This window comes from Scomber japonicus, chromosome 6, assembly GCF_027409825.1.
Source record: "Scomber japonicus isolate fScoJap1 chromosome 6, fScoJap1.pri, whole genome shotgun sequence".
Taxonomy (NCBI): Eukaryota; Metazoa; Chordata; class Actinopteri; order Scombriformes; family Scombridae; genus Scomber; species Scomber japonicus.
In genome coordinates this window covers 25,646,366-25,671,764 of record NC_070583.1, presented here as the reverse complement: position 1 = coordinate 25,671,764, position 25,399 = coordinate 25,646,366, and the positions used below count along the sequence as shown (strand labels likewise).

At 39.1% G+C, this 25,399-nt stretch overlaps 2 protein-coding genes across 2 annotated transcripts; one reads left to right on the top strand and one right to left on the bottom strand.

Moving 5' to 3' along the window:
• The first annotated feature begins 2,245 nt into the window (after positions 1 to 2,245).
• Positions 2,246 to 11,901, top strand: aadac (arylacetamide deacetylase). Its single transcript, XM_053320875.1, has 5 exons — positions 2,246 to 2,602; positions 3,680 to 3,908; positions 4,470 to 4,539; positions 5,431 to 5,602; positions 10,236 to 11,901. The coding sequence occupies exons 1-5, from the start codon at positions 2,462 to 2,464 to the stop codon at positions 10,860 to 10,862; spliced, it is 1,239 nt and encodes a 412-aa protein (XP_053176850.1). The 5' UTR covers positions 2,246 to 2,461; the 3' UTR covers positions 10,863 to 11,901.
• Positions 11,902 to 16,033: 4,132 nt separating this feature from the next.
• On the bottom strand, positions 16,034 to 17,056 carry LOC128359916 (succinate receptor 1-like; the record flags this gene model as incomplete). The annotated part of the gene is made up of 1 exon (XM_053320230.1): positions 16,034 to 17,056. A coding segment is annotated over one exon (1,023 nt), but the record flags the coding sequence as incomplete, so codon positions are not given.
• Between the last annotated feature and the right edge of the window lie 8,343 nt (positions 17,057 to 25,399).

Genomic DNA, 25,399 nt, shown 5'->3' with positions numbered 1-25,399 from the left:
TTCAAACATAATATGTTTAGGGGAAATGTTTAAGAGCTTGAATACAAAGGAAGCTGATGTTGACCCTTCATATACAGTATTTAAATTTTACATAAAGAATCTTTTTCTTTTTAGTTAAAGTCAAGTTAATGCAATTCTCAGATTGTGCTGCTGAAGTTGGCTGTTTCTTTATTATTCAATTAAAAACTGTCCCTTCCACTTATCTCAACCTGAATTCAGAGTTGAGTGCCTTCATATAGCTCTTGTTATGCAGCCCATCTATTGCCTCAGCAGGGGCTCCGCAAATTAAAAAGTTCCAGAGTTTGCTGCCTGTACTCTTTGGCGGTGGAAGTCTGGAGTGAGTTCCTTAATTATAAGAATTTCATGTGCCTCTGCAGAAGAATGTGCACACAAAACAGAGTAAAACGTGGCCTTTCTTCACATGCATGTGTCTACACAGGCTTACAAGGGTAAGCACACACTTTAACGCATGAACAGACTTTCACACTCCAGTACATAAACTTCTTGTTGGAGTCTTCAGACACTTTCACATCTGCCTGAGCTACCCCCACACACAGCAGGAGATGGGGCATCCACGTGGCAGAGCATTGCACAGTATGGTTCTACGTAGATGGAGATAACATCCCCACCCACACACACTCTGACACCTGTCCTCCCCACTGACAAGATGCGAAGAGTGAAGAGAGCTCCATGAAAGATTAACTAACCCACTGAGGTGGTCTCCCTTAGAAGTTGAGTGGAGGCCGTGGTTAGAGGGGAAAGGGAGGGAGGGAATTCCATAGGGAATCCCTGAGTGTCTGAAGTGTGATTTTGTATTCAGAAAAAGTAATTTAGTATTCCACAGCTCAGCAGTGATCAGTCTCACAGGCTTTCACCAAGCCTCCGTCACACCCAGGATGCTGTAGCTCCCTATTGCATCTCAATTGAGTTTGATGTCTAATGGAAGGAGACACTTGCCTGCTATTAAACTCTTGGCAATTACAAATTCCAACTTGACTAAGATAAAGTATGTAAAGATCATAACACAGAGGTTAAAATAAGTCATGTTGAGACATGTGGATCAGATCTAAAATCAAATTAAACAATTGTAGGACACACACACACACACACACACACACACACACACACACACTTAAAAGGTTAACACCTTAACCAGAGATTGTGAATTGGCACTCAGTACCTTCATCTTAAGGAAGACTTTTGATTATAACCTCTGCTTTGTTTCCCCTTGAATAAAAAGAAGTTGAAGTATGCTTCCACATTTTTAATCCTTTGCTCTTTTGGACACCAGTAAAAATAACTCAGAGATCAAGTTTATAATGAAGGACACCAGTGTAAAGCTATGATTACATTGCTGTAATATGATAATACTGCATGTATATATATATATATATTATACATTTTGCACATTCTGATAACAATGTGGTTTGTCAGTACTTACATTACTGCCCTGAGCTGGCCCTGAGATTTAAATACTTCAAATAAGTAGACTCACTCCTGTATGCAGCTGTTTATTTTGACTGTCACACACAGGACTTGACCTGCAGTATTGTATTTCTTGCTTGGGCTAAAACTGGCATGAAACTCTTGAACTATAGTCATCACATTTATAATAATGCACTGTACTAAGTGAAAAAGCAACCCCTTTGTCAAACTCCTGCAGTTCTAAATCAGTTCCTCATGCAGTGTCCTTCCTAAACGTGAGTGCTGAAGGAGTCAAATTTCCTTGGCAGTGAGTTCTGCCAGGAAGCAAGACATCTCATCTGGCTCTGTCACCAATAATATAATTAGCTTGGGTTGCCTTGCAACTATAGCTGCACTAGAGAGCCACATCTCTATGTCGCAGCAAGAAGGTTATGTGTTGCATCAGAGGGCCGCTGCCGTTTTAAGGAGCCTTTGATACACAACTTAAAGCAGAGAAACGCAGCCAATAAGCCCATTAAGGGTGAAGCGGAAAGCTGACACTGCTGTGTATCAGCTTTACATAGGATTTGCGTTGAAAAATTGGGGGAACTGCCTGCAAAGTTAAATCTTGTTTTATATACTATGCTATTTGTGCATTAGTTGCACCTCGGCACAAACTTTTGTGGCGCCTCTCGTGCATGCGCTTTGGAGGCACCTGAGGAATTTGCGGTGTGGGCCAAGGGACGGTTCTGCCTCGTGAGCACACGGAGTGCGCGCTCGTGTCTCCATATCACTGACACTTCAATTAATTCTACGGCTCCACGAGACGGACATGCAGTGCTGCACGCGCACGAGCAGCGAAGAAAAGCTCCGAACATGCACGCCGATAACCATCAAATGACACCAAACACGTGCTGTCATATTTAGCTGGTCCGGATCCAAAATTAATTCCGAGCTTAAGCTTTGTCGCGCACTGCAGTGACTTGTTAACAAGCGCAGTTTACAGCCTGTTTGTGCTTGCATCCTGCAGTCAATTGCCGGGGACGCACGTTGTAAAATGAGGTTGGGAAACATCATTGTATTCGTCGCTCTCTGCTCTTTTACCGCTTATTATATTTATGAGCCCATTCCCGAGGAGATAGAAGAGAGATGGAAACTCATGCTGACCAACTCTTTCTTCAGAGGTCTCAGCCACCTGGTAAGAACAAAAACATGAGTTATGTAGGCTATTCTGACATTTGGTGTGCTGGTACTGACTATTACTCTAGAAATGAAATGCCTTTAGAATAGGTTACTGTAGCCTGTTCTTAAGGCATTTGCTAATTTCTTATTTCAATGTAATACGAGGTGATTTAGCCATTCATTAAAGAGCAAGTTTTGCAACATTAGCTTGCTTTTATTTGTTCTCTCAGAGCAGTTAATGTATCTGGTTAAAGGTTTATTGTATTTCGCTGATGTGGATATATACATGCTGGTTACACCAGATTATGTCAGATGCTAATCCATGTGTTGTATAGTCCTGCTCACCTGTTCTAATAATAGAACCTATTAAGGAAACCGACCGATGCCTGTGGTTTACTGTAGCCCATCCTGGCAGGGATAATATGACTACTGGTTTAAAACATAATAAGGTGATTATATGGGTGGTTATAATATTAGGAGAAAATAGTAGTGGCTTTATTTTGCCACACTTGTACCACTGAAAGCTCTATATATACTTAGTCAGGTGGTGCTGTAGTTTTATTAGATACATGCATCAAGAAAAATTACATCAAAATGAGAACACTCCAGTATTGTTTTTTTGAATCAGGTGGTATTGCTTAGAGTGGATGACTCTTTGATGAATTTGTTGTGTTCATAGTAGAGGAGCATCAGCTGATTAACCTCATGCTTGCCACTGACTCACTGACTGCCTATATCATTAGACATAATGGCGACATAATGAAATCATGCTTTCATAACTTATCTTTAGCTATGACTTCTCAAAACAAATAGCCTTAGGGGACTGTTGACATTTTACCAGGCAACATTCACATGACTGTAGTCTCCCCCTGTAATATGGTCACATATTTTAGCATTTAAGCCCCTTCTTTTTTTGAATATTATAAATGTTGGTCAAGCTGATTGTTTATGTAGTATAAACTGGCTTACAACAGCTTTATTATATGCACATGAGGTAATGCTAATGGCTTGAATTTGATGAACAATGATACATTCTGTAATGTGTTTATCTCTAGAGTATATCTAATGCTGCCTCTGTGTTTTCCCTTTACAGGCAGACTTCAGTGAATTAGTAGGGCTGACAGACTACATGGGTGTAATGTACTTCATTACTTTGGCTGAAAAGGTAGTGCCTGTCTCTGATGAGAATGTCAAGGTGACAGAGGAGAAGTTTGATGGAGTGGAGGTGGTGGTGTACCAGCCAAAGCAGCGAGGTGGTGACACAGAGCTCAGGAGAGCTGTCATATACCTGCACGGTGGAGGATGGTGTCTGGGGAGTTCCCGTGAGTAGATGGGTTGACCTGTATTCTCCTTTGTCACACACAATTATGACTGATTTTTAAAGGATGGGGTTAAACATATCCTTGTTATGTGTTTATCTCACACTAATCCCTCTGCTACTTACAAATGTAGTAATACCTTACTAATGTGACAAGTAATGTAATAGCTTTATATACTGTAGACTCCCTATGACATCTATTATGACAGGATCATAAATAATGAAGAAGCTATCAAACACAACACTTCCCTTCCACAGTGTCCTGAGGAAATAACACACCGTCTGTTGGAGCGGTGGGGACCTCAGAGGGTGGCTACCCTTACTAATCCAGAACCTAAAGACATGACATGCAGTTTGACACATCTCATGCTGTTCTTGCAATCTGTTGAACTCTAACAATTACAGTATTACCGATCTTGCCAGAAAGTATCACAAGACTAGATGGCATCTGTGATACTGCAGTGTTATATTCATGTAAAGAGAAGTGTAATGTCAGATAGTATAATGATTTGGTAGTCTGCTAAATCTCTGTTCTGATCTGTGTCTGCCATTTCTGTCTATGCAGGGATGGGTCCATATGATCTACTGGCCAGAAAAATGGTCACTGATCTAAATGCAGTGGTTCTTTCTGTAGAGTAAGTATTTCATTTTTCATAGCCAGTCACAAGCAGGTAGTATGTGCACCAACTGCACAGACTTCTGTATGTGTAAAATGATTATTTGCACACCAGTTAGTTTTTAAAAGTGTTGTGAATGCAGGGCTAGTACATGTATTACATAAAAGTAATTATTTAGCAACTCATTTCCTGGTTTATCTCTATTATTGATAGTTAAATCCCTCTGTTTCCCTCTGCTTCTCTCTTTCTCTCACACAAAATTTTCTGTTGTCATATGTGCCTGTCCTCCCTCATTAGTCACAGGCTAGATAGAAGTGGGGATGCAGCAGAGTGAAGCTAACAGGTTTTCATTTGGGTCTTGCCAGGCTTTCCCCTGTCACAGCTACTCTCTGTTGTTTTTCTGGCACATCCGGCTCTAACTATGCCTCTCAGCACTGTAACTTTCTTTTTCCATTCCTCTCTTTGTTCAGTAATGCCCTACTCACAGTTATTAAGTTTTATCAATCGGCAGCTAGGTGAAAGACCAGCACTCAGTCATAAAGTAATACTCTCTGCTTTTTGTATGTATAAAGTGGTTGTGCCAGTTTACATATTTGACAGCATGAGGTAGAGTGCAGGGGAGGGTGCATGCGGGTTGGAATCTGCCTCATCTGAAATTCCTGTGTGCAATTTGTTCAGAGGTTAATGAGTAATTCCAACATTTCACAATCTGAAAGGCAAACACAAAAATATGTAGCAACTTAATGATTTGATTGGTATTCTGATTACAGCCTCTCCATTGTGATGTATACTTTGGTTTGGGTACTGTTATCCCTTGAACATTTTCCCTGGTTCAAAATTGTTTCTGTGCACATAGCCTCCAAAACTCCCTCAAAATCTGTATCTTTCTGTTCCATCCATTCTTTTCAGGTACCGCCTTGCCCCTGCTCACCATTTTCCTGTCCCATATGAGGATGTGTATTCTGTGGTCAAACACTTCCTCCAGAAGGGGGTGCTGGACCAGTACTCTGTGGACCCAGGACGCATTGCTGTGTCTGGGGACAGTGCTGGGGGAAACCTAGCAGCTGCAGTCTCCCAGCAGGTACGGAATCCATTTTTTTTTTCTTTTTAGCATCAGCTCTCTGTTCTGGTTTCACGTATGGAAAGTGAACTGTCAGATATGATGACATGAGACAAGGTTAATGTGCTATGTCATTTAGTTATAGTATGTTAAAACCACATAATACCATAGAATAATTTCCTTGTTCTTTGAGCTTATGATTCAGGAATGCGACGACTAGGATTAAATAATCAGTGGTGTCGTCATTGGTGATCAGCTTCTTGATGATGCTACATCCTCAATAATCACAGTGTTAAACACCAAGGCCTATATTGAGGATCTGACTATTCATTTTGTTGTAATCTGAGGCAAAATCTGTTCTTGTTATGAGGTGGGTGCTGTTTTCTGGAATTAAAGCTGCACTGAAATTATACCCCCTTCCCAAGTAGCAAGGCAGAAAAAGAGCCATTCCACATGTACAAATGATGTGGAAATAAAAAACACATTTGAGAAACGACGCCTGCAAGGGGATCATTCATTCTACATACCACTGGTGAAAAGGGATTCAGAAAAGCCACATTAAAAAAAAAGACGACATTAAAAAGACCACATCGTGCCAACTTATAAGGTTTAAGCAAACATTTATAGTTGTTTATACTGAGTTACTTAACAAAATATTTTGGCTGCTCCTCATAGCGTCAGTGTAAGTAGCCATTCAAATTAAAGTAGGAAAAAAAGGGAAAGATGCAGAAAAATAAGCAGAAAGAATGAGTATTGGGACAGATGTCCAGATGTTTTTTTCACTGGAGGGAGTTGTCAGGTTACAGGAGAAGAAAAATTGTTAATATTTGTATTCCCATTGGACATAAGAATTCTCCCTGAAAAACTGATTTAAAGGGATTTTATGATGCAGTGAAACTTTTGAAAGAGAACAAAATAAAAAGAATGAACTCTAAATGCTCAGCAATGCAGGTACTTGAACAGAGAAAATGAGGGAGCAGAGAATAAGCCTTACCAAGGCAGAGAGTATGGCTCTCTCAAGATAATCTCTCTGGAATTTAATTTTCTTATGGTGATTATAGGTTTAGGTTGTGGGTGAATGCACTGATACTGTACTATACCTTAGCTTCAACAGTTTCAGGCACAATACAAACACTACTAGCCAGTGGCGTGCACAGACATTTTGGGGGGCAGGTGCTCAGTGAAAAATAAGTGCACTTTGTGCGGCATGTGGAACTGCCGGCTGCCTTATTATAGCAGTGTCAGATTTATCTCCCACATCTTCTATGCTAGTAGATGGCCTATTGCAGGACAGCACAGAGCTGCTTCCCTGCTGTAGCTGCCTAGAATAGAATAATAATAGTTTTAATAATAGCCTATTTTTAAAGTTTTAATAATAGCCTATTAAGGTAAACACAAGATTACTGCAAGTCTTGTAACATAGAAATAACTTATGGTTGGTACAAAATAATATAATTAGCTAATACAGCTTAATGCCTGATTTAGTACGGCCAAATCACTTCGTATAGTTAAAATAAAATGTGGGCAGCTTTTAAGATATTTCAATAGAATTAGAAGAATAGTTCAACTTTAAAATCTGAGCTTTAAAAGGCCCTAAACAGTTAACATGACTCTGGTCTTGACTCTGACCTTTAATCTTCAACTTCCTCTTCCTCCTTGCTGCTGGTGGATGCTTTTATCCAGGAGAGCAGAGAGCTGCTTCCATGGACTGCCTGCTATAGCTCCCTTTCTGTTTCCTTTCTTACCTTCTCCTTTCTAGGCATTATGCTGCAATTAGTAAATAAAAAGAGACCAAAAGTATGAATGAGACTGCTTGGTGACATTACAACAAGGCAGAAGGCTACTTTTTCTGCAGGCAATTGGGAATTGCCTGTTTGTCATTTAGCAAATAAATTACTGCAAGTGTTAATTATGTAGCCTAATGTAAACCTACACAATACTAAATATTCAGCTTAAGTATACTGATAGATTCACATGCTGTACCAATGGCAAACTCTACCGACATTAGTTGTGTGGTGGTCATCACATCATATCTATTATTGATTTGGGCTAGCGTCACTATAGCTTGGCAACTGAGGCTTAGGGGGCAAACAATACGCCCGACTCGATTCATTCATGTGTCACCTGGCTGGTGGGGCAGGGAGGGAGGTGTGTGTGGGCTGCAGCTGTGCACTGCTGCTGCAACGTGCCTCTGTTTGTGTCTGCTCTGCCCGTTCACGTTGACAAAGGAAGAGAGGTGTGTGCGGAGGAAGGGGGAGGGGGGTATATTGGGGCATTATTATCACACGCTTTTAATCGTCGAGCATTTATAGATGATCATGTCAACATGGGCCACATACAGTACACTGTTAAAAAACAACAACAACAACAACTTTCAAAAGGGCACTTGCTTGGTCCAGAGGGCAAAGGACAGGTGCTATAGCACCACCTAGTGTCTATCTGTGCACGCCACTGCTACTAGCAAGATAAAGACCATATTTTGCTTTACACAAGTATAATGACAGTAACATTCAAAACACTAGTGTATACACAAAATACATATATTACAATAATTCAAAAGGCAATAGGATGTTATCCATTAGCATATTTGTTAAAGTAAATGCATTTTACGAGTAGGTAGAATAAATATACTTGAAAGCTCTGATAGTTGGGCAAATATAACATTTCCTACAATCTTATTCTACTAAAATCACCTGAACTTAAATGCTGAAACCTGGGAAACCATACAACATGCAGTGTCATTGTGGCCATCTTGACTCTGTTCATATCTAACAAAAATGGTTGCATTTTGATCATTAATCTGGTAATTTACTGTGTAATAACTGTAATTATTTTCCTCTGTAAATTACATATAGACGAAAATGAAGTACCAAGCAATTTTTTGTCTTTGATTGAGGCTCCTTAAACTTGAAAACCTTACCTTTGTATAAATGTACACTGGCGTTTGCCTGGATGCAACCAAAATGATCAAATTCAGTACCAGGGAAGCTGGCTCTAAAAAGACAGCACTTTCCCAAATCCCACTTTTCCTCAGCATCCATTACATCAACATAAAGCCAAGAATGGTCTTACATGGCTCTGCATGGTTCTTCTCCTCCTGCCCATGTATGACAGTGACATTGGACCTGCCCAGGAGCCTGCTGCTGCTGGCATGGAAGAGCCAGCTATGGTGATGATGAGCTCCTCTGCTTCCTGTCTACGACAGTACAGAAGACAAGGAACAGGGAGAAAAGTCTCTGCTGGTTCTCAGTAAAACCACAAATGTAAATGCCATCCTATATCAATGCTGTTTGAAGGCATGCACTGCAAATACTCTATACATTAATTCTTAGTAGACTGATGAAATATGTCAAACTGCATAATTAGTTTGTCACCATATACTTGCAAACTGTGTACCCCATGTCTCATGCTCTGAAATATAAAAAGTTCCTGTTATTTGCTTCACAAGGAGAGGCTTTAGAGTAGCATTTCAAAATCATAACCCTCAAACTACTGCAGCACTGGGGAATGAGGGACTTTTCCCATCCAGGTGTCCTCAGTCTTGTTGCCTAAGGGGAAATAGACTATCACACAAGATCTACATCACTATTCAAAGACATGGAGAACTGATGGTGTGCCTTGGAGAAAGCTTATCTGAGACTACGTGATTCTTAAACAGTCCTCAAGCTAATACTAAAAGACCCTCTAAATGTATTTGTTGTTTTATGTACCAAACCAGACAATTAAAAAAATGTGAAAAGTGACCAGACAATAAAAAGAAGATGCTTAAGATGGGTTTGCTAGTTAGGTGGAGTGGAGTAGGTGGACCCAAATGCAGGAGACTGCAGGCAGAGCAAGGCTGAAGTTTTTTTTTTTAATTTTAGGCTCAAGTGTGATAACACAAAATGAACTGAACTAAATACAGAACAAAACTGAACAAAGATCTAACAGGGACTGAACTGAAAACATTGCTAAAATACTGAATGAATTAAGAGGAAATGAGGTGCAGGTGGGGAGATGGCAGAAACTCAAATGAGAGAAATGAGGAATTAAAACAGGAAAAACTGTAAGGAGAAAGAAGCTGATAAAAACACATAAAAGGGCAGGGCTAACCAGTTTGAATTAAAGGCAGGTGTGGAGGGAAACAGGCTAGAGACACAGTAGGAAAAACAGAAGGCAAACAGAACCAAAAAACCTTGAAACACAAAGAACACAGTCTAATGAATAACGACAACTGAAATAATATCATGCCAGAAGTGTTTTAAGATACAACCCCAAACAGTCTGTTCCAACTCAGTCCAGTCTCAGCATAACAGGGAGAAAAAGCTGAGTGTCTCTGGTCGAACGGAGGAGAATAACAACCAAGGAACATAGAGCCAGACAAGACCATCACATTACTTTGACTCAGGAGCTACAGCAGATCATCCGCTAATCACAGTGCTGGCCATCCGAGGTTTTGATTTGACCTGGCTTTGATTTTACTAAAGAGTTTTCAACAGCTCAGTGAAGAGAGATAAATATGGCAATGATGCAATTCTTCCTGTAAACAAGCGTGACTGGTACATGTGATTAGATAATGCTGGTTTATTTCTAGAGAATATTAGCCAATACTTCATCCTATTGAGAAATACTCTATTTTTTGAATACACACCAACCTCCCTTTCTCTCTTCACAGTTACAGAAAGACCCTGGACAACAGGTTCAATTTAAGGCCCAAGCACTCCTCTATCCAGTGCTGCAGGCCCTAGACCTCAACACACCCTCCTATCAGCAAAATCAGGACATGCCCATTTTACCCCGCACCCTCATGGTACGCTTCTGGAGTGAGTACTTCACCAGTGACAAGGCCCTTTTCAGAGCCATGATGGCCAACACACACAACAACCCTGAGTCTTCCAGCCTTTTGAAGTTTGTGAACTGGAGCGCCTTCTTGCCAGAAACATACCATAGAAAATACAATTATAGTGCTCCTGCTGTGGTGCAGGGCGTTGCAGGGCAGGCAGTTGGGATTGATGGACCAGCTCAATCTTTTGCTGACCCAAGGGCATCACCCCTGCTGGTTCCAGATACGGCCTTACGCTCTCTGCCCAAGGCCTACATTCTAACATGTGAGTATGACGTTCTCAGAGATGATGGGATCATGTATGTCACGCGACTCCGTGCGGCTGGTGTTGAGGTCACGCACGAACACTATGACACAGGATTTCATGGAGCACTGATGTTCACCGTGTGGCCAACTGACTTCCTGATTGGACGCCGTATGACACACAACTATGTGGAATGGCTCAAGGAAAACTTGTAAAAAAAACAAACAAACAAAAAAACTCTTGACTTTCTGTATTCATTCCATTTTTTCCCACACAATGCACCAGTGTTTGCTTAGAAGCAAATCTTTCCAATTCTTTTTGTTGTTTATTTCATTTTCTTTGGTCATGCATCTTTTCTGTAAATATATTAAGAAATATATTAACTTATACTATTTTTCCACTCCACATTAGGTTCTAATCGTCAATAACAATTTGAAAGATTAGTTCAGATCTTTTCACATAAGGTTGTGTGAGACAGCGTAACACATGTGACACCATTGCTCAAGTACTACATAGTGTTTATTCTCCAACAAACAGAACACTGAGAGGTCTGAGGGGAAAATTAAACTCTGGAATTTCTCAAAGGTTATGTTTTGGATGGCTAAACATTTTTGGGGTTTTTTGTGCATTGTTTTTTGGTTGTGTATTTGTATTCTTTTGAGCTGTCTAGCTGGTCCTGTGTGGTGCTGCTCACTCTTGTTTTCCACTACAGGAGCTGCTACTACTCTATCCATCGCATATCATAGTTGGTAAAGCATACCAATAAATAGTATGAAGTATCCCTTTAGGGGTTTTAAGAATCTAGTGTATGTCTTAGCATAGCAGAAAACATTTTCACAGCAGAACAAAATGATATCCAGTTTGGCCAAAGATAACATTTATCACTGAGTGCAGCTGATACTGAAACCTAAGATTGTTTGAGTATATTACTAAACTAAAACACACATGTTCTAGAGATTGTATCAAAGCTTGGTCAGTAGTATTGTATTAGATACAGCAATGCTGTTTTTTACAAGGAAAGAACTAGCCTTTAATTGTGCAATAACACAGACACACAGGCATACAGCAAGATGATTGAATTTGCTGATAAGATAAATTATTTTAATTGCGGATTGTATATTCATCGCCACATGTTCTTGTATCCAGACTCATTTCCACATACTTTCAGAGATATAACAACAAATGTATTACAAATCTTACTTGCTTTGTAATGGCTGCACATCAAGGCTTCCTGGGGCAACTTGTATAAATGATGAGTGCACACAATAAAATTTGATGAGCCACATTCCACACAGAATATTAGTGTTTATAAGTAAAGACCATGATGTATCAATGTGTATACCTCCGAACATTCTTCACACCAGGAGCATACATGACTTAGCTTTGCTGGGTGTGATGCAGCAATATGGGGAAGGATAGAGATACTATCCAAGAGAGAATTTGGGCAGCATTTTATTTAGAACCTTTATCTTCACAGCATATCAAGTGCTCCAGCTCCATATTATAAGATTTAAAGGAGGTTGTGTGTGCTGCTCTTTTCTTCTGTCAAACATTATTTATTGTAGTGTGAGTAAGTAGCTTCTACCTTCTACATGTTGACAATAAATAAGATATTATGGTGCATAACATAGGCCAGTCTTTGTGCAATGGGTGCAGGCAATGATACAAAGGCTGCTTTTGAATTGTTGCAAGAAGTTGCCAGTGCCAGGCCAAGCGACAGTTTTATAATGAACTTATTTTATTGAACAGTGCGAAGAAGATTATATGGCTGCACTATCTCTGCAGTCATGTCTGTGTAGTTTCTTTGTCCTCAGTCAACTGTTTGTCCCTGACCCTCTTCTCTAACAACATTTTGGAGGAGATCAGGTTGCTTTTATTTGGCACATGGGATGATTATCAAAAAGATATCAGGGGAAAAAGGTCACCAAAAAATTATCCTTCTGTTAAGGGTTAATGCAATATTTTGAGCTTTACTGTTCAAAAAGAGTCGCAGTTGATGACAGCAGTGCCCCAGCTTTTGGGCATACTGTTCTTTGAATGTCTTTTGAGTGTGTGTGTGTGTGTGTGTGTGGCTTTTCTTACCAGCTTCTCCCGCAGAAAAATAATATACAATTACATAAAGTATGTAACTTTTCAAAAAACAGGACTGCTTTACGGCTGTTTTTCGCCAGATAAGTCAGATTCATTTGCTTAAGCACTGCTACATTCTCAATTGTAAATATGACTATTTCTATATTAGTTTTGGATTCCCTCTCGGAGCGCATAATATTTGCATCATTTTTCATTTAAATGTTATCTGACAATAAATGGACTTGACCTTTCACCACTGATTAATTGTTCGTGTGTGTAATCACATACTATGTAAAGACAGAAAAAAATAGAATAGAAGGGAAAGAAGAGAAGTGCCTTGAGGTACATGAAGTTGGCAAGTATTGCCTGTAATGAAAGTGAACAGCATGACAAGATGAGAAGGATATACTGTATAGAGCATCTTGTACACCAAATCCATTTGGTGCCACTTAGGTGAAGCATTCCCTGTTTGATCTGTTCAGGGAGCATATAGCTGAGTGAGAGAACAGTTGATCTGCAAACATACTGCAGGCTGTGTCCACAAATCTACCACTGAACACACCTACACACATTCTACCCAAGAGGTTGGGGGGAAAAAATATGTTTTTTCCTCTGGATAGCAAAGAGGATGATGCATGAGTATGAAGAAACCATTTATACAAAAGGATGATTCAAATAGGTCAACCTCTTTCATCAGGACACATTAAACAAAACACTCCACACCCCCTGGGTGTAGAGTGGACTATTTATGTGGTACACAAGGCTTGTCATATTCTGTATCCTGGCCTTGCAGGTGTGTTTGCAGGTACTGTATGTTTATATGCACTGTTTTATCCTTCTGTAGATGGAAAGTACATCCTAGACATTGGTGGGACTGTTACCAAATTCCTTCACTGCTATGGAGGGCTAATAACAGTAACGTGAAATGGATTAAGACATATGATTCCTCGAAACTGTTAATAATATATAGTGGTTTTACAAGGATTACACCTACATACAGTGTAGACTGTGTAGAAATGCTTACTCTGTTCACACACAGGAATGTGAGTAAGTATGCACACACTGCTCATACAAATATGTACTTTGTGTAAACCCGATTTTCTTTCAGGTTTGGTGCAACACTGTCTTAAGGCTTAAAAATAAATCATATCATTTTCACATCAAATACTAAAAGATTTAAAGACAGTACCAGTTAAAGTAGATTTTTTTTTTGGTAATGTTTAGTCTCAGACTAATGTTGATAACCAAACTTTCAACCAAACAAATATTCTCATTATACCAATATTACATTTCAAAATAACTAAATTATTTAAGAAAGCATGTATTTAACATACAGCATCCTCAATGAAAACCTATATACAGACCATGTACACTCAATGGCCTCAAGCTGACCTTTAATATTAAATTATGTTCTCACAAAGTACCACTACAATGTAATATCACATTATATGTAACACAGAGCTTTAGGCTTTGCATGTGTTCTCACATGTACTTTTCCATTGCGTTTTGTACATTGGCTATGTCTCAACACTGCAGGCTTTTAGCATGAAATTTGAAACGCACACCCCGGACACAGTCCAATGTTTCACCCTTTCTTCTTTTTCTTCACTCATTCCAGGGGAGATGCCAGTGTAAATGAAATGACGGACCAAGCATGGTATGATTAGTCATGACTGAAAGAAAGCACCTGATCCTGTCTGTTGCTCTAGAGCTCTAGAAATTAACTGTGTTTAATGGGCAGTCAGGGCCTTAGCAAGCATTAAAGGTCACAGACAGTCCAGTATGAAAGAGGCTTTCATGAGGGCTGGGACTGCTGGATGATTACAATAAAACCAGCCCAAACCACACAAATGTCCATATTTCAGTAACTTTTGGCAGGTAAAACCTTTCCAAGAAAAGAGTAATTATTGAATTAGCAGTCCAGAGCAACTAATGTAATTCAGGAAAGAGAGAGAAGCATTAGACGTTTTTAAGTATTGGGATTTTTATTTGTGGTTAGTTCTTAGATCCTATAAATGTAGATATGCAAAGGATATACAAATCAGCCATGTCCGAACTCTTCAGTTATCTATTCTTAGTGTCTGTCCCTCGTGATGTTTGTGTAAAGCCCTGGCATGACCCAGGACATTGCACAATAAACCTTCTGAAGAAAACAATGAGGAGCACCTCAAAATGAAAATGAACATCCAACTGTTTCAGTTGGAAAGGTCATGAAGTTAGTAACTACATAACTCAGCAAGATGGGATCAGCTAAATCTAGGAAAAACAAGGACAACTGAGATCAAATCATGAAACTGTTTCTCTTGACTGATATTCAGCACGATCATAGAATGGTCCTTTAGTGTAAAGTGTAAAGGATAACAAATATTCTCAACATGCAGTTTTTTAATATTTGAGTTGTAGAAAATCCAATTTTAAAACATGCTGTTAGGTAAGATATAGAGTTTTGAAGAAAGTAGCAGTTCTGGAGTACCCACTGGAAATCAGCTAGACTTTCACATTACATAGGGGAAAATCTGAGGAAAAAACATGAATATATATATAATTCAAATAATGTTTATGCTATTTCTATTCTCACAATAATTTCACATCATTATGGTTTGTTAACAAACAGTTCCTTCAAAAGATATACATATACAGTACCAGTCAAAACTTTGGACACACCAGCCCTTTCACTTCAATTAAAGTATGTTCAAACTTTTGACTGGTACTCTATATTCTCCCTTAACCCTCCCGTAATAATATAACACAGCCAACTGTTATTAGTTTAGTTATAGTTATATTTTATTACATTAAAACGTGGTTGTTGAATATTGTCTCAATGCACAAACATCATTAAAATAGTAAAACAAGCATCTGTAGCTTCATCTGAACACAAATATAAATCATTATGCTTTCTCAACAAATACAGATACAAACACAAACAGCAATCTATCTGCACATTCTTTATGATTACAGAGCATTAATATAAAAATAGCAACAAGCTCTTGCCTTGAAATCTAAGGCACTTTGTCAAAATCGTGCCACAGCTCCACTTGATGTATATCCTGACATATTGTTTATCACTGATTATCTTTTTAATACAACAAAGTATGCACATCATTAATAGGCATGACAAACATATTGTGTTAAGACCAAATATAAGCTCATGCAATGATAATAATAGTAGACTATCTTATGATATTTTAATGGATGACAATTAAACAATTAAGACAACAGAGATAAAGAAAAACATTACATTACATTTAACAAAGCTACAATGTGTAAAGGTAAAGCATCTTTTTGTACACATGGAAGGATTTTGTGTTGTGTTTTGTCAGGCTGGACCTCTATTGTGCTCTGTCTGTCTGACCAACTTTCTGAGCTTAGCAATCAGAAGTTCTCTGAACTTATCACCCATGAGGAAATAGAAGACAGGGTTAATCACACTATGCAAGAAGGCCAACGGCCGGGTCAAGATATACAAGGCCTCTATGTACATCCTTGGACAAAGATCCAGCCCTAACCAGGGCTGTCGAGATGCAATTCTGACATTTCTCATCACGTGGTATGGAGTGTAGAGAATGAGAAACATAGCTGCTGCTGATGTAACAACCCTCAGAGGCCTCTTGAATGAAATTGTCCTGTGCTTTAGAGTCCTTTCCTGTGCATGGAGTAAACGTGCAATCTGGTGTGAGAAAACACAAAGTCCAAGCAGTGGGAGAATGTAACCAGTCAAGGTTAGCCCCAGGCTATAACCTAATGCATCGATTCTCCCATTTAGGCTGGCAAAGTCTTTGCAGCGTGTGAAGTTTCCATTCTGCATGTCCTGAATCATCAGTACTATCATTGGAATCACCTCCACGTTGACAGCTAGCCAGCTGAGCCCGGTCACTATGAGTGCTGTCTGGGGCTTTAGCAGGAAGTGATTCCGTGTTGGATATTTTATGAGCAAAAAGCGGTCCATGCTAAGCCAGACCATAAAAAGGATGGAAGAGTAGAGATTGACATGTAGGATATAGCGGTTGATAATGCAGGCATAGGTACTGGTTTCTGTTTCAGAAGTTGCATAGAGACAGGAGAGGCGTGGCAGTGTGCAGAGGAAAATAAGGTCGGAGACTGTCAGACTGAATATGTAAATATTGCAGCTCTGCCACTCAGTCAAACAAAATATGTAGCCAAGTACAACCAGTAAGTTGCCAGGGAAACCAATGGCGAACTCTATAGCATAAGATGGTGATAGGTAGTACTTCTGAAGCACATCATCTATCTCTGTACAGTTGGACACCTGTAGAGTAAAGAGGGGAGGAGGAGACAAGGGGATGACAGAAGAATGGGAAGAAATTAAAGGTAGGGGTAAAGAAGGAGAGAAGAATCAAATGGACGAGTAATAACAGAAACAAAGTCTTATGACCTGGAACTTCTAACTCGAAGGACAATTCTTTAATAATGTATTCAGTAGAAACTAATTTTAGGTTCAGTGCTAACCACTTTCAGCATAACATAAATATTGTATGTTTTAGGATAAGACTTACCATGCTGTAGTAGTCGTTGTTGCTGGTAGTGTGAATATTGTAGGGAGTACGACCAATGGCAGGTGCAGCCACTATCTACACTGAAAACAGTAAACACTGGGTGCTGCTGGTACTGGTGCCTCTAACATGACGTGGATGGAAAATGAAACCACAATAATTATTCCACCTTGGTTTGTAATTTGAATTTACAGTATAGATGGTATTAATCAAGCAAGATCTATTGTTATCTTTTGTCTTGTTATGCGGGCATACAGTCCACGAGTGTAGCTAGTACAATTTATGACCACTGTAACCTTAGATGACATCTTTTTAAATACACATCTTCTCAAAACTTGCTGCATTCAGTTTAGAAAAACACCCTATAAAACACAAAATCGATGGTTTTACCTGATTTGAAATTATAAATTGTCGACAACACCCATTTGATTCTTAGTGTGGGGGAAATATTCGTATTATACAGGACATTCTCTGCTCATTTTCTATCCTGGAAGCAGTAGTTTATGATCTGTCTGTTTCAGAGCAGTTAATCTCTCTGTCTACTGAGGCTGGCTGGTATAAGTAACTGTCTTGATAAGGTTGGGTGTATCCTATGGTAACCAAGGTCAAGTGGAAATACACTGTGTTTGTGTAGACAGACTGGTCTCCTCATAGACTGGATAATGACCTGTGTACAGTCTACGTGGCTTCAATTAGTCAGCATTGTGTCTTGTTTATAGTTCAATAACCAATACAGGCATAGACATGTGACGATAACCTTATTTGGATAAAGCTAAGGATTTGGTGAAGGGTTTAAATACTCAGATGAATTGTGTAGTTTTTCACTTGTACTGTAACTCTGTTCTCCTTGATCAAGATTTAATAAATACTGCTGTGTAAGACATCCTGGTCTCCTGACCCCTGAAGTTCTTCACTTTGGGTTTACCAGCTGGTCAGAACTACAGTATCAATGAAATGTTAGAATGTGAGCATACTTTTTTTTTTTTTTTTTGCTAATACACATTTATCATTTAAATAGCTGCAATTTCCCCATTTTAAATAAATTTCAATTTTCAAACTGTTTTTGCATAATGTTAATTTTCCAACTTTTAAATCTGTTCTATAAGTAAGATATGAGTTGATCCACAACAAACAGTGGTCTATTGACTTCTGCAACCCTTTCAAGGAAGATGTACTGTGTTGTAATAGGGCATAGCCAGACAACATTCAGCCACCCCAAGAAACCATCACAGTACTGGTGGGTAGCATTGCTGTCCAGGTAGGGAGTTGTTGCTATTTTTCTGTTGTGCACCTCTTAAAGCAGAAGCTCAAAGTGCTCCAACTGCTTGTCTTACAAGGCCTGTGAATGTGTGAATCCTCCACTAAAAGGTTTTGAATGCTCGTCATTATATTGGGGGGTTTAGTGAAACAGTAATTTACAATGTCTCATAAAAGCTGAATATTGCATTGTGAGATTTTTAGGAAAATATTGTGCTAATAGTATGGACATATACACTGTTTTTTTGTTCTGTTATAACAATTTTTAAGGGCTAAAACTGAAACCATCATGCACTAAGCAGTAAAAATGTTTGTATACAGCTAATGAGAGATACTTTGGGATTGAAAAACTGAATTTAAGTTGGATATTGTGTGTATACATATGCAGCGCTTCATATATCCAAAAGCCCTAAATGTAGTGAAGTCTGCCAGACTCCTGTTTTGAACACTTACCATCCAGTGTGATTGACTTTTCAGTTGACAATTTTGTCAGGAGAGACGCTCTTGCCGGAATGCAAACTTTTATGACAGAACACAAGCATTTATTTCTCTGATGTTTTCCATCAGAAGAGATAAACAACAGCATTAAAACATGTCTTGCAGGTATTACATGCTGCTCATGTAGGCTGTTATTAGTTTAGTGTGGGGCAGCTGCTTGATTTGACTGTAACTGCAGACATGAAGTGGAGATAAGGCTCATAAATTTGCCTCCAAATTACAGTCAAAACTTTTCCACTGCAGCCTCCATGATCATTGACTGGGAAAGAGACAGAAGAAAGGCACACAGGCATGTGGGAAAGTGCACAGATAGAGCACCCCAAATATAATCATCTTCTGTAGAGTGAAACAGATGAAAGAGCAAGGGAGTTAAAAGATACAGATTGGTGACAAATGAAAGGAACACTGGTACAGGCCTGAATGCTTGACCCCTACAATAAGGAGATCTGATGGCTCTGTTATGCTGTGGGGGGGGGGGGGGGGGGGGGGATTTTCCTGGCATGGTTTGGGTCCACATGTCTCCATTGAGGGAAGGGTCACTGCAAATCAATACAAAGTTGTTCTGATCTTTATCCTGTGATGAAACATTTCTATTCTGATGGGAGTGTTCACTTCCAGGATGACAATGCCTCCATGCATAGGGAAAGAGGGGTCACTGAATGGTTTGGTGAGTATGAAAATAATGTGAATCATATGCTATTACCTTTGCAGTCATCAGATCTCAACCCGATTAAAAACATGTGGGAGATTTTAGACTGATTTGTTAAATAGCGCTCTCCACCATCATCATCAAAACACCAAATGAGGGAATATTTTTTTGGAAGAGTGGTGGTCATTACTGCAGTAGAGTTCAGAGACTGTAAAATGAATGCCAAGGCACATTGAAGCTGTTCTACTGACACATGATCAAACGTTACTAATGTGGTGACCCACAATGAACACTGGAGGAGACATTCACCATAAACACTAAGAGGGACATTCACCAAGAGACTGTACCTTTAAGGGAGACATTTACGGGGTACTAGTTCCGGGTTTACGTTGTTGTGGCAGTTTTCACGTCGCTCGCTAGCCTGTGTATATACAAAAAGTGGATAGTAAAGCTGACTCGACGCATCTCCGTCTCTTGTCTCCTCACTTATCACACTCCACACTAACACACATTATGTTAGTTTTTCCTTTAATGCCACCCATCTGTATGTGATTAAAGTAGTTATAATTAGAATTCAATCAAGCTCTCTTTAAAATCAAACATCCCAAGATATGAGTGGAAAGTATTGTTCTTGCAACTGCATTTATATATATTTTTTTACTCACATGTAGCTTAAAACCACTTAACACACGCCCCTGTTTTTTATGCTGTTAGCCTAAACGACATGCCCAAGTTGTGAGCAGCACAGATCCCACATAGTTTGAGACTCAGAGATGTGTCTGGTATCATTGGAAAGGAAACACTCTCAGGATTCTTGTAAAAGTGTGATTCTGTGACTTACTGACAAAGAGTGGCAGAGGTTACAATGATGGAGTTGTTTACTCGCCCATAGGTTTGCCTTTACAATGACATGTGTACAGACATTCAGGGACCTCTCAGCAGGATATAGACACAATGAGGCCACAGCCACAGGTCTTGGCTTCAAAAGACCAAAAGATGAATTTTTCTGAATTATTTTTCAACAGGTATGTCCATGCGTTTTCCTCAGGTCCTTTTTGGAGACTCCAAATGGACACTTGGTTACCAAAGCTGTATAACCACAATCAAACATCTACAGTATAACTTCACATCCCCTTTGCCTATAATCAAAATCTTGGTCTCTAATGAAAGCTGACGCCATATTATTATTATTATTATTAATATTATTATTATTATTACATATAACCATATTTTTTTGTTTGGCCATATCTATCTATCTATCTGTTTATTTTGCTATAAGTCATATGTCAAGTCGAAGAGGAACCAACCGTGTACCAAAATGCCGTGTGCGTAATGATATATGGTCAGAGACATTATAATAAGAGGGTTAGAAGGACTTTGATATGGTTCAACTCTTTTACGCACAGGGCGCACGTCGGTTACGCTTGGAGTTTGTTTATGGACAGCCAAACTTAATAGCTTAGTGTCATACACCGTTGGAAACCTCTGACTATTGGCTAAAAGGTTATCAACTTCATTTCACCGAATATTTCCATAGGCTAGAACAGCAGTCAATCAAAGCCATGTCGTCATTGTTGTCGGTCACATGTCCTCATTGGCTTTGGAGACATGTACTGCCTAAACCTAAACACCGATTGGCTTGTGTGTGGTGTCGTCAGAAGCAGGAGAGGCTCCCGGTCGTAAACATCTAGTCACGTGTACTCTGAGATGGACGCGCAGGTCAGGAAATGACGTAAACGGACCGTGTATGGTTTGTTATTTGTGTTATTACGTTACGTGTTGGACTAAATACATGGACGTATTGAGGAAAGTATTTCGGTTTTATGGAAACGGATTTCATATTTCACAAGAATGGATACTTGGCGAGCTGTACAGAAAGTGCTGAGTCATAAGATGAACGTTGTGGATAAAGGGAAGACTTTGAAGGTATGTAGGCATTATAGCTTTTCTTACTTAGCTCAGGGGCTAGCCGAGCTAATCGCTAATACTATTACGGCTGTGAGCAACCATATAAGTCGTGAGTGGTCTTGAATGAATCAGGACAATCTAAGCTTTCCAACGATGTACGGCATGAATATACATGTTTAAGGGTTGGTGTTTAAAACATTCAGAAGAACTTGTGGCTACCTCCTAACATCCGTCCCGTCCCGTAGACGGAACAGCGTGCGTTAAGTGGTTAACCATGTCATGTCATGTGATATGTTTTGTAAGTACACTTTATCAGCACATATACTAGCCACAATCTCACACAATGACCATACACAGTCCAGTCATACATTAGAATTCGACCTAGTCTTGTTTTTTGGACAGTCAGAAATTTGCAATTCTAATCATTTTAAGTTCAACATAGTTATCTGACATGGTGATTAAAATGTTTGAAAAATGTTCAGATGGCTTTAGAACAATCTTAAAGGCACAAATGCATTAAATGTTCTTGTTTGTAATTGTATAAGCTTCAATAATGTGAACAACAACTGTGATTCATTCACTTTGGAACATATACAGAGAACAATACTACAGTGTTAACTGTTGAGTTTTCAATCTCTGGTGTCAAGTGCCTTTCCTGTGGTTGCATAACACCCCCTGATCTTAATGGTGTTGATTCTGATAGGGAGCCCACAGTATATTTTGGCAACAAAGCTTACTATGTTGGTCAGCCATTAGAAAGCACATGATCTACTGCTGAGAGACATGTGAGACAAAGTCAGGATGGAAGTTGTTTTTTACCTTGCTCTCCAGAGAAAGTAAGCTAGGTATAATAGAATGTGCCTGTCCTTAAGAAACCCTGCCTTGGACTGACAGTGGTTTGTTTGGTTATATTACTATGGGATGAAGCGTAATCTTTCAGCATTCCTGTGCTTTAGTGGTGTTGGAATTTGTTTGAATGGAGGCCAACAAATGGGGTAATGACATACACCTATTTTTGATGCTGACTTGGATTATAGTTATAGTTATAGTATTCCTGTTTATACAATTTATATGATTTTAGTATAATTATATATTTTTTTTGTCTTTGAATCATTAAATGGCCTCGCTCCAGATAACACAAAACAAATGTTCATCCAATATCAACCACTAAAAATTCTCAGACCATTAGGCAGTCCTCTCCTGGCCCTGTCTTCTATCAGTTCAGGAGACAGGAGAGGTTACCTCAGTAAGTATTTATTTATTTTTATTAAAAATACAATTTGAATAAGCAGTATTTATTACTTGACATTTTCAAAGCACCTTTTTCTGTTTTCTGTCATTTATTTTGTGCTATTTAAATAAAGTTTGCCTGGCTTTGTCTTGTCTTGTAGAATTCTGCATATTTTTCCTGTCTGGGAGATGGAAGAGAAATGTCATGTCAGCTGATCTGACATGATAATGCAATTCAACCAATTGTGTGTCAAACAATACTTTATTATTTTTGAACATTACCATGAAAATGTTTTCATTTACCAATATATATATATAGCATGAGACTGCTCTCTGGTGGTATACCACAGTAAACAAAGTGTTAGAGTCTTTAAAGAAGTAAGTGCTGCTAAAAGGCTGTTGTCATACACATAACTGCATGACATGTTATGTCCATCGCGTGTGTATAGAGTGGAGGCAACTTCCAGTATTGCTACACATTTTTAGGACTATAGACTCCACTTTTTTCCAGACCAGCCAATTTATGTTTAGCCTTTGTAAGTCAAAGTACTCAGGTCAAATATGACCACATACTTTCTGTACAGCATGACCTTCAATACTTTTTAAGTCCAGCAGAAGGAGTCTGGATAGTGCCCAACATCATACCCTCCAACACTTACTGGCACCACATTTCTTTATAGATCTTTTTCATACAAACCTGACATCAGCAGGTGGATTAAATTAAAACTAAAAAGCCAAAAGGTGTGCATGTGTGTACTGTTAATGTGTGGGTTTGAGACTTAAAAGTTACCACTACAATACAATAGTCTGTACGGTAAACCACCTTCCAACAGTACATTTTGGCTGAATTTGATTGCAGTTACTGTAAAACACAACAGCCTCCTGCTCGCCTGCATGCATAGGCGTATGTGTGAGTTGTGGGAAGGTGTAAAAGGAGTCTATGAATATGTGTTAGGATACCATCATAGTGTATGTGTGTCTGGTAAAAGAAGCTTGAAGACAAACTTTACAAATTACAGTCCATGCACAATCTGAGATCAAATTAATAAGAATGCTATCTAAATCATAAATGGCATATTTATACCAGCTGCATACAACCTCAACAGACATGTGATACATATTTAATCCAGTAGAGGGCAGTATTAGACAGATGTTCAGACAGTGGGCTGAGACGGAATTATTATTATAATTATGAAGGTATATCAAATGAATTAAAATAACTTAGAAGTTATGAATGAACCAGATGGATTAATGAAAAACAATATAGGAGGGCACGTTCGAAGTGTTGCCCGTTAGATTGAAATTAAGCTTGAAATAAAGAGAGACAGATAGAAATGCAGGGTGATGGAAGAGAAGCAGATATCAGAGCTTGAATGGACTGGTTAGAAGACTGTGCCAATTAGTATGTCATAGTGCCCTCATTAAGTGTGTGTGTGTGTGTGTGTGTGTGTGTGTCAGTGTCATTGTCTGTGTGTAAAATAAGGAAATGAAAAGGGGATGGACTGTGTCTGCTACTTTCACTTGTGCTCATTCCTCCATCTCCCCCTGAGACGAGCAATTTCTCCAAAATGTACCCTGACATACACACAGAAAGAGAAAGATAAAGAGAAAGAGAGAGAGAGAGAGAGAGAGAGAGAGAGAGAGAGAGAGAGGGAGGGAGAGAGAGATAACTGATAGTGACCTAAAAGCAACACCTAAAATCAATTTCGCACAGAAAATCAGAATGTATAATTTGGCCTGGCAGACACATGTTTTCTAAGCAGATTTCCATGTTAGCGTGAGAGCTAGTGAGTGTGTGTGTTATGCGCTGGCCCTTGAGGAGCGAACGTTCCCATTAGCCTCTGTAGATTTTACCGTCCCAGTTCTGGAAGGTGACACAGTTAAAGCTTTATCACCACAACTCTGCACTAATTATCAGTGTGGTTCACATTTGACAGTGAGTTAATTGGATCAAAACTTGAGGTAGCATGTGGCCTCAGGAGTGTTTTAAAGTGTATCGCATGAGATTGTAGTTGTTCCTCTAAGTAGCTGAACAGATAACTGAGCAAAAGCTTTCCAAAATGTCAAAATCCTTAGCCATTATTCAATCTATTTCTCATTATTTAGATCAAATTTTTCATATTTCGGGGATCAGTCCTTTAGAGGGGCTCAGCTCCTAATGAGAATTTGATATACATTGTCCTGCAAGTGTTCAATCCCCCTGCTAAATTACTCATTTTGCTGGAAACAGAAATTGCAACAAGAAATATTAATACATAGTTGAATGGTCTACTATAGTGTATAATAATAATGATTCAGAATAAACAATCACAGATTTCTACAGAGAAGCCCCTGAGATAGTTAATGAACCCTGAGGGAAAGACTATATTAATGACCATTTGAACCTGCAGCAGAATTGTTTGTCCCATCTCTAACAGACAGGCTCGCAAAATAATTAAAGTTGTATAAAAAAAAATTCAGAAGAAAAAAAAATACAATCTTTATTTATTTATTTTTAGGTGTGCTGAGATTGCTTGAACACCCTTTAAAAGGGTCTAAAATCACCCCTGACTGTCAGCCTATCCCAGAGAAAGAAATCTTCTTACCTTGAGGACAGACCAGATGACCTCAGATACAAGCAAGGCAGGAG